The sequence below is a fragment of the Nipponia nippon genome, unplaced genomic scaffold (assembly GCF_047370975.1).
Source record: "Nipponia nippon isolate SJK-2023a ecotype South Korea unplaced genomic scaffold, ASM4737097v1 scaffold_13, whole genome shotgun sequence".
In the NCBI taxonomy this organism is placed as follows: Eukaryota; Metazoa; Chordata; class Aves; order Pelecaniformes; family Threskiornithidae; genus Nipponia; species Nipponia nippon.
In genome coordinates, this window is record NW_028262324.1 from 9,332,657 (window position 1) to 9,348,949 (window position 16,293).

Sequence of the window (16,293 nt, forward strand, 5' to 3'; positions counted from 1 at the left end):
CAACACATGTTGTCCTTCACATATTTACTATACTCGTTTTGAAACAGTACAAGGGCAGATCTGCTCTGGGCATGAAACACTTCAGGCCAATTCTGAGAAGATAGCAATACTGGGAATGAAAACATTGTACAAGTTGAAACAAGATTCTCGTTCATGTCATCCTACAGACACTGCTGGGCATTGCGCAGTTCTAGGTAGCAACTGCGATTTAATGTGAAAATTCTCCGTTGTCAGAAGTTTAAGAAACAAGTGACAATGTTGCTTTCCAATTTAATTAAAACGTAAAGGGAATAAACAAAAACATTTTCTAGAATTGGGTAGCTGTCCACTCCCCCATCCTTTCCTGGTTAAAACTCTACCCATTTTTCTTCCATTTCTGGAAATATTCAGAAAATTTCTAAAATGTGTATATATGTATTTTGGCTGTTAAATAAGCTAAGTAGTATTTTTCCAGTTCTTGCTCCAATGACCCACCCTCTCCTTCTTTCCAAAAGCAGTTCCTCTTACTAAAACCTCTTGCTCGTGTGGAGTTCTGTTTTTCAGTAGCCCCAATCTTTAGTCATTTACGCCTGTGCAACGCAGAGCAAGGATGTACAATTCCACACAAGGATGGCAGTTTTAGTCCTACTTCAAGCAGCTGCCATGACTGTACAGAAGACAGTGGAAAAAATAGGCCCGACACAGTATAATGGAATCGAGATCTTCTGAACTAGTATGGGTTATTTTTCCTGTCAGAAAAGGAAGCATACTCTTCCTTAGTCAAAGATGCATTTTTAAAATAGATTTCACATTTTACTTCCTGTGATCACATTAAAAGGTCACACTGTTTATGCTACTGTAACCTGTTACTGTGGGATTAAAAATGATATAAATAAGCAATTCTCATTCAAATGTGCACAAGGGAAGAAGGTTATGAGAACATTCCTCTTTATGTGTAGACCACTTGTTCTTGTTCCAAATAAATACAAAGAATCTGAGAAACAGAGTGTCTTTTGTAGAACGGCTCACAGCATCAAGTACTTGATGAATCAAGCACTTCACAGGAGAAGCATAAAATTCTGGGAACTTGAGATACAAGAAAAAGCACCTGAAAAATCACAAATAGAACAGCTACTTTAAGTTCAAAATACTGCTATTTAGTAGCATTTTTAACAAGCAGTTATTTTAGTCCAAAAAGTATAGTGAGCTTTCTTCCCAAAGGGGACAGTTTCCTCTCTGCCTGCAGCGAGATCTGCATAGCTCCACACTCGCCACTGGTACAGCATGGAAGTTTTTCTATAATTGCATGTACTGGCAGAATGCTAAACTTGCTTTGTTGTTGCTTTATCTCCTATTTCTACTTACATAGAAACTGTTTTAACCTTCTTCTAAGTACAGGAAAAAGACTGCACCACACGATTCAAATCTGATTCAACAATCTTTTAACAGTTGGTAAGACAAGTAAGTCTTCATCATCATCGATCTCTTCACCCTCAGTGCTGAAAGTGACTTTTTACCCCTTGAACCACGTGTTCCCAAAGCATCCACAACAACCAAGAGCCGAGACAACTACGGAACTACTTAAAGGCCTGGATCCTAACATAGAAGGAAACAAGACATCCTATACACAAAATAGAAATCCACTTTCAGTCCCTAACAATGGAAACAGGCCTCTGAAACAGGCCTCTAATCTATCAGTATGCTACTTAAGTAAATCCAATACGAGATTAAAAAAACCTTTCCACTGAATCGAGCATTAATCTCACTTTCTTTCGTGAAAGATATGCCCAACTAAGAAGCAGGACTGTCCAAATACTTTTTCATTCCAGAGGTTAACAAATCAGCAACTAAATAAGGTACGTGTTTGGTATCAGCGATACCAAAAAAATTCTGCTTAAAAGAGTAGTATAATCATCATGCCAAAAAGTACAGGTAGGAGATAACAAGAGAGTATACGTTAAAAACAAAAGCCACCAGGAAAAAAAAAGGTAACACACACACACAGAGCCTGGGAGGAATCACATCTGACTTAGTGTTGATGATAAATATTTTGAGTGAAAAATATAGAGACTCTAGCTACAATGGTTAAAAACAGAGATCTCCCAAGTAAGCTGGCTGTATTTATGTTGCTTCCGCAAGTAGTTGCCCTTTACCAACTTGTTACTCCACTACTTATGAATGCAAAAACAATAACTTATGGAAATAATGTGTTTATCAGTCCATATTCTAGGATAAAATATTGTGCAAGGTGAAAGCATATGAAAACAGAACCTACAGAATTAGAAATAAGAAAAAAATAATTAAAAACCTTTCCAAAAGTTTCATATTATGCAAGCTCATTTTCCTTCCCAACAAAGACCTCGGATCTTTCACTGCTGTACTACGAACCTTTTTTCTTAAATGTAGAAAGCACAAACCCAATATGAAAGTAGATCAGCTATCACTATTAGCAGAGTCACATGAATTTCCAAGAATCACTTTTATCACTTTTTCTTAGTATAATATGACAGGCAAGCTGTTGAATCTTAGCTGTGTTTCGCGTGGGTGAGAGAAAAAGCACATCTAAATTCACAGGGTTTGGTAGAAAATGAATTGGCATTTGTACTACATGATCTACAAAGTGAACACACAAAGGCATTTTGATGCTGTATCACAGTGCCTCTCCCAGCCAAACCAGCAAGGGCATGTCTACTGGCACCAGAAAGATAAACAGAAAAATGTTTCTTGTGCAAATCAACATGAAACAAGTTGACCAATGACTAAAAAAAAAAACCAAAAAAAACCCAAAACCTCAATGGTAAGTGCTGTAAACATCAAAGCTTGCAGATCAGATCAAGTTTATATTATTAATTCGGAACATGGCAGAGAATCTGTTTCTACACTTTCATAAACTTGCTTCTTTTATGAAAAAATGCACACATTGTTCACTAGGGCTGCTTTCCTCTGACAGGGATGCTGTACACACTTTTACAGAGGTGCACATACAAATGTTCTAGTCTAATAGTCCTAGTCCAGTCTAATATTTTAAAAATAACAAAGTTTAAATTTATGTAATTTTGTAAAATGTCTGAACACTGACAGCACTTCAAATCAGCACTGAAGATGGTACAAAACCTTAGGCAATCCTCTAATGTCTGTCTTGTATCTCAGTTTATACTAACTTTTTCAAAATCAGTATTACAGAAATAAGCAGAATTAAGTAAACTTTAATATGAAATCCTACACTCAGGAACATTCTAACTAACCACTCTAGCTAAGGGGTTGGGTTTTTTTTGTTTGTTTTGTTAATTTGTTAGGTTTATGGCACAATATTCAATTTTCAAGTATTTATCAATTTGTTGTTAACAAGCCTCCTACTCAACTCACATTTTGAAAAACTTTCACTCTGCAGAGAACTTATGCCTTCCACTGCTGGACAACAGGCCTCTGTTTTAAAAGAGGAGAACAAAATTACAAGAAGGACTATAGTCACAGGAGAAAAACCTCCTATGATCTTGAATTGCCTGAAGCATTACAGGAGCTGAGCTTTTTGTCACACAGTGCTAACCTACTTTGCAGGTACTTAAAAAAAAACCAAACACACAAAACCCAAAACCCTACTAGAAAACTACTTAATATATTATTAGTAACAGAATACTGATACTGTATGCATGTTTTTGGTTGCTTCCCTTCTGTGTCACAGAAGGCATGAAATTAATTTTGTGTTTTTAAAAAAAAAAAAAAAAGCAAGCTCTCTGACACTTTAGTGAATATAAATTTCATTTTGCATATGGGGAGACTAAAGAAAAAGACTAGTTTATTTGACTATGGGAAAACAAATTCAGTGGCATTATCTGGTGACTGAACCCACCTATTTCTCACATTCACTGGAGTACAAGCGATAGCATGACTTCAAGCTTTCACCCCTTTTTATAGATTTTTTTTTCTTTTTTTTGTTTTTAAACTCTTTCCTCCTCCATTTTCTTTTAATTAAAGATGTCCACTTTGAATCATACAGGAATTCTGAATTTTAAGGAATCAGTTAGTATCCTCAGATATTTAATTAGGCTAAATTCACAGTCCAAATGCTAGTGACACTGACCCAAAACCTGAGATTTCATGTTTACAAGAAAGTAGCAGTGATATTTCAGTGTAAACCACAGCTTAGAAAGTCTCAGCTAAAGAGAGCCCTTGAAGAAAGTCCATTTGCAAAGCAAGTACTACAAGAAAAGATTTCATTTTAATGTTCAGTTAACTATAAGATGAACTGTTAATTCAAACCTACCCAGAATACTTAGAAAGTTATTTTAGCTTCAAAAATGCTTGGTCTACCACTACCACATTTTGTTCTCTACTTACAAGGGCTATTTCTGCTTGAATTTAACATCATTTGGCATATGGCCAACACTGCATTCTCTTTAACTGTCAGTTTCCTTTATATACGTACCCTTACAGCAGACAGCGAAAGAAGACTAAGTAACATGTGGAAGAACACACTAAATAAAAACCTTCCGAAGATGCTCAGAAGCAGGTGCAGTGCCGTCAGCAGGTTGTACGATTTCTAGATTTTTAGCAAATTATATCCCCTTAACTGTAAGCCATAGCAGCCTCCATTTGTCAATGTTCTACTTACAGCAATGCTATCACAGAAGATTTGGATTCAAGTACTTAGATTTTAAACTCTGAAAAACAAGCAAAACTAAGCGGCTCAGTAGCTCCATATAATGGGACTTGCACAATCTCACATTTGCCATCAGTAGCCACAATCGGTCTACATCTAAAAAGTTAGTATAACTAACCAATGCAGCAGAGTGCCCTGAAACATCCTCAATAGCACAAAACATATTATCACTTGCAATTGAAAGTAAACTCTGGTTTTCACAAAGAGGATATTGACTTTGCAAGCCACAGAGACGTAGCTACTTCATCGCCGTTAGCCTCTCCCACACTTGTATCAAGATCCAGTGGCTGTATAGCACTGTAAAACACGGAGTATCTTTAGCTGTATTGAAGGAAAAAAGAGACTCCCTGCAACTATCAGTTCTAAACTAGCTTTCCATAACCAGAGCCAATTAAGCCAAGCCTCGAATGAATCAACATAGCATGAATTAAGAAGTGGCAAGGCATGCATGCAGAGACCTGCATTTTCAAGTAGCAAGAACTGGCAGAATAAAGCACAAAGATGCAATTATAATAAGTCATGCTCATGCCACAATTTATCTGCTGCAAAGAAGCTTAAAGTTTTTTTAGCACCAGAGCAAAACAGTAACCCAAATGCTTACAGACTGCAGCAGCACAAAGTCTGAACTCTCACTGCAGCTTATGAACTGAAAACACTAGTAGAACTTCCTGTTCATTTACTTTAAATACACAATGCCACCACACTATTATAAGTCTACAGGGTCAACCATTTCACAGTTTACTTTCAACATTAAAATCTACCTACCTACATAGTCTACAAATATTTTTCCAGAGACAGTGAATACATAAAAAACTTCCCATGCCTTTTCTCTCTTGACAGAGAGATATCCAAAATGTCCACAATAGCTTTCTATTGTCCTCCCATAATCTGGGTAAAGGTTATTAACTTTCTACAGTTCCTAGTATTTTAGTTTCACTAAAAGAGATTTGGGAAAAAAAGTAACGCTCGTGTTAATATTAGTTTAAAATATCCTTAAAAATTAATAAAGAAACTGAGAACAGTTACATGCCTCTTACAGGCCTCAAACCAAACTGTAACTACACTTCAGCTTTCCCGAGCACACATAGCAGTATACTTAGTTCTGTTTTCAGTACACTCACTTCCAAACATGTTTGAAAATCTAGACCACACCCAGTTCTTTCTTATTTTATATTCTACTGACTACAAAAATCAGAAAAGAGCGCACATTTTCATTTAATTTTGCCACCTTCAGCTGGAAAACTCTGTATGAGCTGTCCCCATAGATGTTTCTGCAAAACCAAGTGTCAACTCTGCCTCCGTCCATATTGTATGGGATCCCTAGTTGAATGGTAGATCAGTAAATAATTCAGAGGTGTCTTTACTGTTACTGATAAGCACATCAAAGTTAATATCATTAGCCAACATACTAAAGTCAACATATCTAGTTTATATAAACACAAGAAGCAACCTTACCTGTATTTGAGGGTTGTGTTTTTAAGATAATATCTCATTCTACCACCATAGGTAAGAAGTTAGAAACTAAAATACTGAAAATTAAAATCCTAAAATTCTGAAAGACTTCTGCACATAAATTACTATGAAAATCTGATATTGCACTCACTGTGAGCAAATGAAAATTCAATGTTCCTTTGACATTCTGGACAAATACCTGTATCGTTTTCTCCCCTGCTCCCTGCTGCTCCCCAGCAAGCCTAAACTGTGCTTTTCTTAGCTTTGGGCTATTGCTTTTTTGTTGTGACATCTCCAGAGTGAATGTTTTTCATTCCTATTGATACTTCTAATGATATTTATGCAGGGTGCATATCATTCACTTACCCTTAAGCATTTGTTTTCTGTTGCATACCTTTATCACAGTATCACATTGCAAAGCTCACATTTAATCTGCTGTCCATTTTCCTTTAATTTACTGGTTTATGGAAGAGGACTTCAACTTGAACGGGCATTTCTTATGCTCAGATCAGGTCTCATTTTATTAATTACCTTCTAAGTATCTTTCTCTACAATACAAGCAACAGCCAGAACCAGACCAGTCCTTTTTATCTATTGGGTCTCTGAACAACCTTTATAGGATCTCATGGCTCATAGTTCTTGTAGCAAGTAAATCTAGATGAAAGTAAGTGACACTACTGGGTGTTTAAAAAAAACCAAACCAAACCAAAACAAAAAAACCAATAACAAAACACAGAGAACTTCATCAGCGTTCACCCTGTTTTGACCAGCTACAGCAGAGAATAGTTCCACTGCACACGCAGTGCCTAAGACATGATTGTCACAAAATCCCCTACACAAGGGCTTAATTTTGAAATGTTTTTGTCTCCATCCTGTGATTACTTACACTTTAAAAAAATAATCTAAATTTTATTCTTTCACAACTTTACTATTATCATAGCTGAACATAGCTTCCCCTTGTCCAAAAAAAAGAAGCTTGGGCAATTTTAACCCTTCAAAGTCACGTGGCACCCAGAGAAGTCTCCTTGTAGCCATCCTTCCAATTAGCTTCACCTCCCTGTAGTATTCATAATTCCTCCCCTAGATGCTGGGCAGTTCTGTATCTCTAAATAATAGAGTTAGCCAAGAAGCAAGAGGAAGTGACTGTTAATAAATTGCATTATGCTTCACTCGGAATAGTGGTGAACGTTTTTGGATTTTAGCAGTGACAATCACAACACCTAGACACTAGAAGCCTGTGGTACAATTAACTTGGGGGAAGACTTTTTTCTGCATCAATAACACACATTATTCTACTTACTCTATTCTTCAGGCAAATATTGGTATTTGTAGGAAAACTGCATTGTTAATGGCACAGCCCAGACATCAAAAGCATGGATTATAGTGAAGTACATTGTTCTTCCAGATGTACTTGATCTGCCAAGATGTCATTTTCAACAGCTGATATTTAAAAGCAGGATGCAGCTGAGAAACTGAGTTACATGACATAGATGCACATACTTACTCATCAATCTTAAAGAAAAAAAAAAAAGGCAAAACCCCACCCCTCATGCTTGTCAATAGTTGGATCCAAACCAAAGAATCACTTTAGTCTTTTTAGTCTTTTTTTTTTTTTTTTTTGAGTTGAATTTCAGTCCTCAATCAAACCTTGTGCTGTGCCACAGTCTGAGCAGGCTACTGAGTCACATCATTCAAAGAAAGTAGGACAAAAATATCACTGAATGCTGATCCCACATTGAAAATATGCCACAGTCCCTCGTTCTCCCTATACATTTCACTTCTGTAATTAAATTGTACCCGTAGAAATACACCACCTCCATTACAGAGCTGCATTACTCAAAATAATTTCCTGAGCACTAAGCCTGCAACATACCAAATCGCCAAGAACAGTTTAGCAAAAACATAACGTCATATATGCACATGACTTTCAACCGATACAATTAGCAAGCACTGAAACTCTGCAGGAAATGAAATACTCTAACAAAAAATGGACCTTCTGAAAAGCACGCTCAAAATTTCATGCTTATTCTCAAATTGGCAAACAACTGGAGATGTTCATCCCGCAAGCCACTACTTTTAAAACTTCTAAAACTTGCCTGCTGTGATTCTGAAACTGGAGTTCATTTATTATAAATCATTATAAAACTCCACTCCTTCTTTTAAATGCCTATTGCCAGAGAAATTCATAGTGAAAGGGAAGCAAAGCCCAACTCCTATGTTGCAAATATGAACTTAAAGCTCATTAGTTTATGCAATATACCAGCTTAAACATTCAAATGGATTTTACAATAATGCTGCCTGATCTGACTGAACACATCCGCCCAACCATATCTTCTCTTAAACTTCATTTTGGACAAATGTGCACAGAGCTTATTAAAGAGAAAAGCCCTAATTTCTGTTGCTTGTGCATGTGAAGCTGGATCCAGTCAGCAAATATTCTTACAGGCATTCACGTTTACCACACAGTTTTTTTAAAATGTCACCAAAAAAATGTAAATGTGGTAAGCGAAACAATAAAAAATAGTACCAGATAACTGCACAAGTACTACTAGCAAGCTGTTCTCAGGCTCTGTTCTATTATTAAAGTGACTGAAAAGCTAGGTGCATGCAACGCTGCCCACCACTGTTTATCTGGAAAAAAAAAAAAAAAAAAAAAAAAAAAGACAAATACGATACTTAGATTTACTCCCTCGAGGTTAGGAAGGGGGCAGTTTTAAAAGGTTCCTGAGAATTTATGTCCATGCTTCGCTCCAAGTGGAACCCGGAGCGAGAACAAGAGCGTGGCTGAGGGATCTCGCAGAGGGATCTCCTTCCAGGCTCGCTCCGCAGAGCAGGGGTGCAGCCCCGCGGAGGCACGGGAGGGGAGCGGAGCGGAGCGGAGCGGGGTCCCCCGGCGCTCCCCGCCCACGCCAGCTCCTGAGGAGAAGGAGGTGAGGGGCTCTGCTCCGCCGGGGAGCCCTCAGCGCCGGGCGAAAGGGGAAGGAGGGCAGAGCGGAGCGGCGGGCCAGCCCGCAGCTTGTTGCGGGAGGGAAGCGGGGAAGGGGGAAGGGAAAGCTCCGACCCGGGGAGAGGGGAGGCGGAGGGCAGCGCTCCCCGCGCAGGGCGCTCGGCAGCTGGGGGGGGGGCAGAAGCGGGCGGCTGCAGAGAGAGGGTGAGGGAAGGGGCGCTCCCTCCCTCAGCGCCGGGGCTGGGGGCAGAGCCGGGGCGGGCGGCTGCCCCTCACCTGGTAGATGTCGGCCCAGCTGGCGGCCTGGTCGAGCCGGTGGAACTCCTTCTCGATCTCCATGGTGGGGACGCCGCGCCAGGCCTGGCCCCCCAGCGCCTCTCCCGCTCCCGCCCGCCGCTCCGGCAGCTCCGGCTCCAGCTGCTCCCGAGGCCGCGGCTGCCTGCTTTGCATGTCACCCCTCCCTTCTCCCCGCCGGAACTACGCAGCCCGCCCCGGCGACGCGACGTCCGGGGCGGCCCCGCAGCCGCGGGGGGCCTGCGGGGCGGCGGGAGAGGGGGGCGCGCGGGAGGCGCGCGGCGCCAACGGTCTGTAACGGTCGCTGCGGGCGCGAGCGCCCTGTGGCGGGGCTGCGGGGGCCGCTGCCCGCCTGTGGCGGGCGGGGGAGGCAGCGCCTTCCTCCCGCCTGGGCGCGGGGAGCTGCCGGCCCCCCGGCCCCCTGAGGCGAGAGTCCGGCAGAGAGCCGCTCCCGGCGGCAAACGGGGCGGGCTCGGGTGCCTCCTCCCCCTCAGTACCCCGCGCCGCCAGCCCAGCCGTCCCGCCCGGGGCCGCGGTGACAGGTAGGGCGGCCTCGGCGGGGCTGAGGGGCCGCAGGCTGGAGGTGGCAGCGGGGAGTCCCGGCTTGTGCTCGGCAGCGGGATCTGGCTGGGGAAACAGCAGACGGAGCCGCTGGTTGTAGCTCTTCGGGCCCCAGGCTGGCGTCTTCTGGTTTCTGAGCCATGAGGGAGTGCTTGAATCGTGTTTTCAAGCTCTTCGTCTGCGGCAAGAGGGTCAGAAATTTTAAAAAATTCTCACGCAGCCATCTGATTGCAGAGGAAGGGCTGTAAGGCGAACGGCGGTCTGGCAGCAGGTGCCCGGTCTGGCAGCGCAGGGTGCTTGGATGTGTGGTATGTGCACACTTCAGAGATGGGGGAGACAACTGCATTCTCTCTCGCTGCACTCAGAATCTGGAGAGTTTATTTTTCGCTCTTACACAGTCTGCAGAATGAAATGTATTTCTGTCAGTAGTCCCATACCCTTTGATTTAAAGGAAAGAGTGATGTGACAAGCTCTGAATGGAGTTTGATCATCTGTCTTCAGCTCTTGGATTACTACTCTGAAATGGCCGTTACCGTCAAGGTGCTATAGTCCTATCCCAGGAGGTAAACATTTGTCATTCTATCCCACCCTTCTCATAAGGCAATGCTGAATGAAGTTTTAGCATACATATCTCATTTTAGAGAGCCAATGTCCTTCTTCCTGAGCTTCAAGAGCAGATGTTCCAAACATATGGATGTAGTTATCCCACGTATAATGCTAGAGCACACTTTGTTTCCAAAGCGAGGAATTTTACTCCTCATGTCAGCCAGCTTCTGTTTGCTAGATTACTGTTTCTCAGGCTTTTAGAGCATACTACTACTTCTGAGAGCTCGTGCAGGCTTGGCGCACCTGGTATCTCTGAAGCATGAACACTGACCCAAAATAATAAGGTTGTGAGAGTGGGTTTGCAGGATCAACATTTTTCATGAGTGAATTTGATTATAAATACCCTAAGCACAGCATGGATTGAAGGCAGTGAGAGTGGTAGAGTTCTCAACAGGCGAGATGTACCACTGTCATGGAAGACAGGTATTTCATAGCTTAGCTGCAGGCCTTGCACCACTTAGCTGTTCCTGCCAGAGGAAGCTTTTCCATTGCTTTTCCTAATCATTCTACCGTGCAGTCTTTGGAAGAGGCTTCCTTTCAAGTGTTTAGCCCCAGAATGCCACCCCATTCAAGACTTGCTTGTTAGGCTACTTAAGTGCAAATGGATGCTCTCTGAGAAGAGAGGACTAGTCAGAGATGTGAGCTGAGGGGCCCAGAATTTTGGGGGAGGGTTAGTAGTAACGCCCACAGTAAAGGCAAGCTGTGGAAAGCGTCTTAATAGGATAAACGACTTAACCAAGGTAAACAATGAAACATTATTCTCTAGTCAGCTGCTGCATGTAGCATAGAGGCATTAGCAGATGGTATTAAAAAGATTTTTTGCCTTTCTTACTGCACGGGCTTTCTCTTGACCTGATTTTTGGAACTAGGCAGATGCAGTATTAGTCCCATGAATAAAAGGACTTCCACCTATTGAGACCTGCTTCTGTATTTCTAAAAGCAACGGATGGGGGGCTGCATCTTCTCTCCCAATCTGGCTGCTCTGAGGCAGTATCCTTATCTTGAGTCCAGGTGGTGAATTTTTAACCTACTGGACCTGGGGACATAAAGACAAATTTAACAACTTTGCTGCTTTCCCCTCTCCCTGTTATTTCAGGGTCAGAAATTATCAACGTATGTGGAGAGTCTTGCTGTGTTTCAGTGATTCCATACTGAGAGATGAGTCTTTATAATGTCACTGAAGAGCAGTTCCTGTGGACGGCCATTTTTCATGCAAGCATAAACCTGATCCTACCTAGAAGAGGTCAAAGCTTGTGATGCTACAGCTAAATGCAACTGAATTACTGCAGTGCATAAGCATTTTATAAAGGAAGATAGCATATGGTCTTTTATGCTTATGTCACCTGAATGGGCCTAATAAATAAAATCAGTACAAGTTCTTCAGTCAATGATTCATCAGCAATGTATTCTGCTGTGTACTGTTGTCACTGAATTAATTGCCTTGAATGACAAAAACTCACATATTGCCCTGAACAAATTGATATTCAGCTGAAGATTTCACAGAGTAACCGAGAAAAGAAGGTATTATAAAAATTGCCAGCGTATCTTACATTTCTTCACAAATTTCTATCACAGTTGCAATATTTGTGGCCAGTAACATTTTAAAATGTGTCAGTCTGGTTCGATGAATGATTTTATTAAATAACTGGAAATTTTGGAGGGGATAGACTACGTTATAAATGTTTGCTTTTACCTACATATGCCTATATAAAAGAAGTAAGAAACAATTTGCAGCAGTGATACACATTGTGACTCCTATTTCAGAAAAGCACAGCTAATTGGTGCATATACTATTGAATTCTTTTGGCTTTCTTTTTACACACAATTTCAGCAATAGTACATGCAATGACGTCCATAGCTAAAAACCTCAGACCCTTACAATATGCAGTTAGATACTAGTTTATGTCAAATAACAAGCTTCATCTCTTTGGCACCTTGTGGTGCTACAGCAATGTAAAAGGCACACAGGCCACTTTATGGAGCCATCAAGTGCATTCTGAAATTCCTCCTGCTGACTAGGGGAGAGCATTCCATCTTTTTCTTTGTAACAGTTGTAGGGGTTTGTAGTAATTTTTATTTGTCCTCCAATATACGCTAGGCTCTAGCTACCCACAAAACAATGTGAAACAGCCTGGCCTTGAGTTTAAAAATGAACATTATCAGAACAATGAAACTAACTCTATTATTTTTAATTCATTTCAAACCCATAAAATGACTTATTCAGTCTAATCATGTTAAAGTATTTAATTTGCCTTTCTGCTAACAATGTTCAGCATTTTGAGATGACCTAGTTTAAAACAGCCAATGTCATAAATCTCCATTAAAGTGCCTGCAAACATGATACACGTTCCTTCACTATTTGATTTTTGAATGCAACTTTATAGTTACATGAAGCCAGTTGTAGCAGGCTGCATCTCCAGTGTACGACTGGGAAGCTTGTCATTCACATTCAACACACTTAATGCTATTGCACTGTACATATTTGTATCTCTATTTAGCAGAAATATAATCTCGTGTGAAACAGAGCTCAGACTTGGATCCTCTAGCATGTCCTTTTGGTGTTACATCTTAACCATTCCTTGTTCTGATTTTCTCTTTTGTTGTAGTTAAGCATTCGGGATTGTTACTGTGGAAGGTTCAGTTCTGTCTTGATTTTCCTCTCAGTAATTTTACAACATCACACAAGGCTCTAATGATTCACGTTATACCTCCATTACTTTGAAGTTCCTGTAAGTTCATGAGCAAAATCCAGTGCAATTGGACATTGTCATATGGTGTAAATAGACTTGTGCTTCTGATTTTGTTCTGATGTTAGCATCAGTTTTAATGTGATAAAATTATTCTTGATATATATTACTGTATGCAAGATAAGGATCAAGCCTGGTATATTGTAACTGTATAATTTCTTCGGTAAAAATGTACATTAGCTTGTAATTTTTTAATACTAAGGTTACATACACAAATTAGTATTCGGGCTCATCTAACTTTAAAGCTCCTTGACGAGGTAAGCAGTTAAGAGTGGAACTTAAAAAAGATAGCATGTTTAGTGGAGACTCAGGATGAGAGACTACAATAGGAAGTAGCAGAAATAGGAAACTGTTAAATATTTTAGTTTGTGTACTTCTGAGAGTCTTAGGCATCTAAGTCAAGTGTTCAGGAAAGTAGGTATCTCTGAATTCACAGATCTGAGCCACCTTTGGGAGTGAGATGCACAAGCCAGATGACTTTTTTAACAGAAAGAGAGAAAATGTTGTAATGAACATGGGTTAAGGACAAAATTGCTATAGCCCAAGTCTTAGGGAACTCATCAGAAAGGACAGTCAGATTCTAGTCCTGCTGGTGGTGAATGTCTGTGCAAAACAGTTTCAGATATGTAAGGGAGGCTGAAAGATCTCCACACCAGACTCCATGACCTCACGATTAGGGCACTGCTGAGATGCGACAGATGTGTTTCCCTGAGGCAGAGGCAAGAGTTGAAGGCAGGTCTACAACATCCCTGTGTAGTAAGAGATCTAACCGCTGAGGTATTAGTTGAAAGGTGATTCCCATCCACAGCTCCTTTCTTTGTTTTCAGAATGTGGCCTACTGGTGCTTTGAGTATGTCTCCAGGACCAGGTTTCTCAAGGAGTCTAAGCGTGGAGAACTTATTTGTGAGCTGGGGGCTTAGACTAAGGAGAAAAGCTGGTTTAGGCAATTGTGTCAAAACTGAGGGAATTTTGTGCATGCTAAGAGTTCAGGCAGAGAATTTTAGACTCAAAGTTTTAGGCTGGTGACCTGAGACCTTGTAATCTAGCGAAGGATTCATATTGTACTGGGCACTTCACAAAGACATTGTAATAGGATGCTGGTGTCAGAAACCAGTCACAACTTATCAGAGAAGATGCAATTAAATGACTTGGCTATTGTGACTTGAACAGTGGTAGAATCAGAGTGTCGAGCTTCAGTCTGGCTTGTAACCCTGTATCCTCTCTATCCTTCTCAAATCAAAGGAATAATTTTCTTCTATCTGGCTTTCCTGATGCCTGTCTCTTTATACCAAGATAAAAGAACAAGCATTTACTGGGAAGAGGATACTGAAATTAACTCTTATCAAAACCATCACCACAGAGAGAGCCAATAGAAAAGCTGAATTAATCAATGAATCTCAGTTAAAAAAAAAAAAAAAAAAAAGCTCGGAAGTGTTTGCATAATTGGTTGGTGCTAAATTCCTAGAAAACTATACAGGGTAGGACAGTGGGGAGAGGGGTAGTATTTCTCCTGGAATTCCTGCTGATGTCCTTATCCTGCAGTATTAAATAAGTCCCCAACAAGAAAAGGATGGAGGATCCTAAAATTATCTGGCTCAATGGACAGTGAAGCTCTCCGTGATGTAGAAGTCATATGGGAACTAATTAGAATTTTGCTCTTTCTGAAAGACCGGGAAGCAGGATGAGTATCTGTTTCTGCAGTGACTAATACCTTTCGCATTTAGAAGCAAAGATGCTTCAAGTTATTTCCTAACAGCTCCTTCAGATCAAGGGCTGAGAATGTAAGTATAAAAGGTTTTAATAGATAAATGTCTAGCGAGAGATCTAGTTGTATATAGCCACCTTGGATCTGCAGTGCTCCAGAAAAATGATTCCTGGTCTTGGCTTGTTCTTTCTGTGTTCGTAGTTAGAGAAAGAGACATTAAAATATTCACACACCAGTGTGTTAAACTATAGGGAAGAAAGAGTTCTTTATTATGGCTCAATATTGAATCTGTTGGGACGAATGCTTGACATCTTTTTAATGAGGACAGCTTCTTTCCGAGACGTGTTAGGAGAGGTGGCACCACTTTGTTGCAGAGTAATCCCTTCTGTGAGTTCTAATCCTTGTGAAGTGGTCCACTTCACCTTGTCTCCTGATGAGAACAGATGATACTCTAGAGGCTGGACTTTGTGCTGTAAGAGCAGATGTACTGAGGATAGTGGGAGTACAACAAGAGTGTGAGAAACCAAACTGCAGTTTGTCGGTGTGCAACAGAAAATTTTGTCTGATAAACAGATATCAAAATCCTTGCTCCAAAGCACTTCAGGATTGAGATGATGAGAGATGATCTTAAACCCTAAATGCGACAGAATCCCTGAAGTTCCTCTGCAATGAAGCATCTTAGGTGACAGATGCAGTGCCATGAAAAACAGAGTCCTCGGTGAGAGCACAGTCATGGAGAAGAATGGCGCATGGGTTCACACGCTTCAGATAGCCAGTCCTACAGAGAGAATCAGCATCTTCATGGATGGCTGGGAAAGGGGGCCAACATGGAAGTGGCCAGGTTGGCTAGACACTGCGTTGTCTAATCAGCTAGAGAGCAGTAGCAGCCATCAGGGGTTGGTTTCACTTTAGTTGGTGTGTAGAGGTGGCCTCATGGGGAGCTTCACAGGAACTGGACAGTTTTACACGGCAGTTGGGACCAACCTGACACTGGAATTCAGCTGGATCAGGACCAAAAGAAGCTGCAGAGTGGAAAATGAGGATGGAGAATAGTGATGAAAAGGAGACGCAAATAGAGAAAATATAATTCTGATGGCACGTTAAAAATAAAACCTGGATTTGAAAGCAACGCCGATTATCTGAGGAGCGAGAGTCACGTTCTCCTAGTGCGGGTCAGGGAAGTGACGTCACACTTGTGTTACCGTTTGGGATGGCGCCATCTACCGGCTGAAGTGCTTTACCTGCGGCGCCTCGCACCTACGTTTTCAGCGCTGAGGAAGGTCACTGTGTTTGTACCTCGTATGGACCTATTTGTGCTAAATTCGTCATCAAGGGTGTTTGT

At 41.2% G+C, this 16,293-nt stretch overlaps 1 protein-coding gene and 1 long non-coding RNA gene across 4 annotated transcripts in view; one reads left to right on the plus strand and one right to left on the minus strand.

Annotated features, from left to right (window-relative positions):
* Positions 1-9,632, minus strand: part of PTPN1 (protein tyrosine phosphatase non-receptor type 1) — a 44,996-nt gene extending 35,364 nt beyond the window's left edge. For all 3 annotated transcript variants that reach the window (XR_015702936.1, XM_087749663.1, XM_087749662.1), the window contains exon 1: positions 9,315-9,632. Coding sequence is in view for 2 of the 3 variants with exons in the window: in XM_087749663.1 (XP_087605789.1) it covers positions 9,315-9,488 (174 nt within the window). In the remaining variant the exon portion in view is untranslated. The remainder of the gene's footprint in view (positions 1-9,314) is intronic.
* LOC148056530 (uncharacterized) overlaps positions 8,774-16,293 on the plus strand; it is a 155,619-nt gene continuing 148,099 nt past the window's right edge. The window contains exon 1 of the long non-coding RNA XR_015702939.1: positions 8,774-9,021. This is a non-coding gene — a long non-coding RNA (uncharacterized LOC148056530). The remainder of the gene's footprint in view (positions 9,022-16,293) is intronic.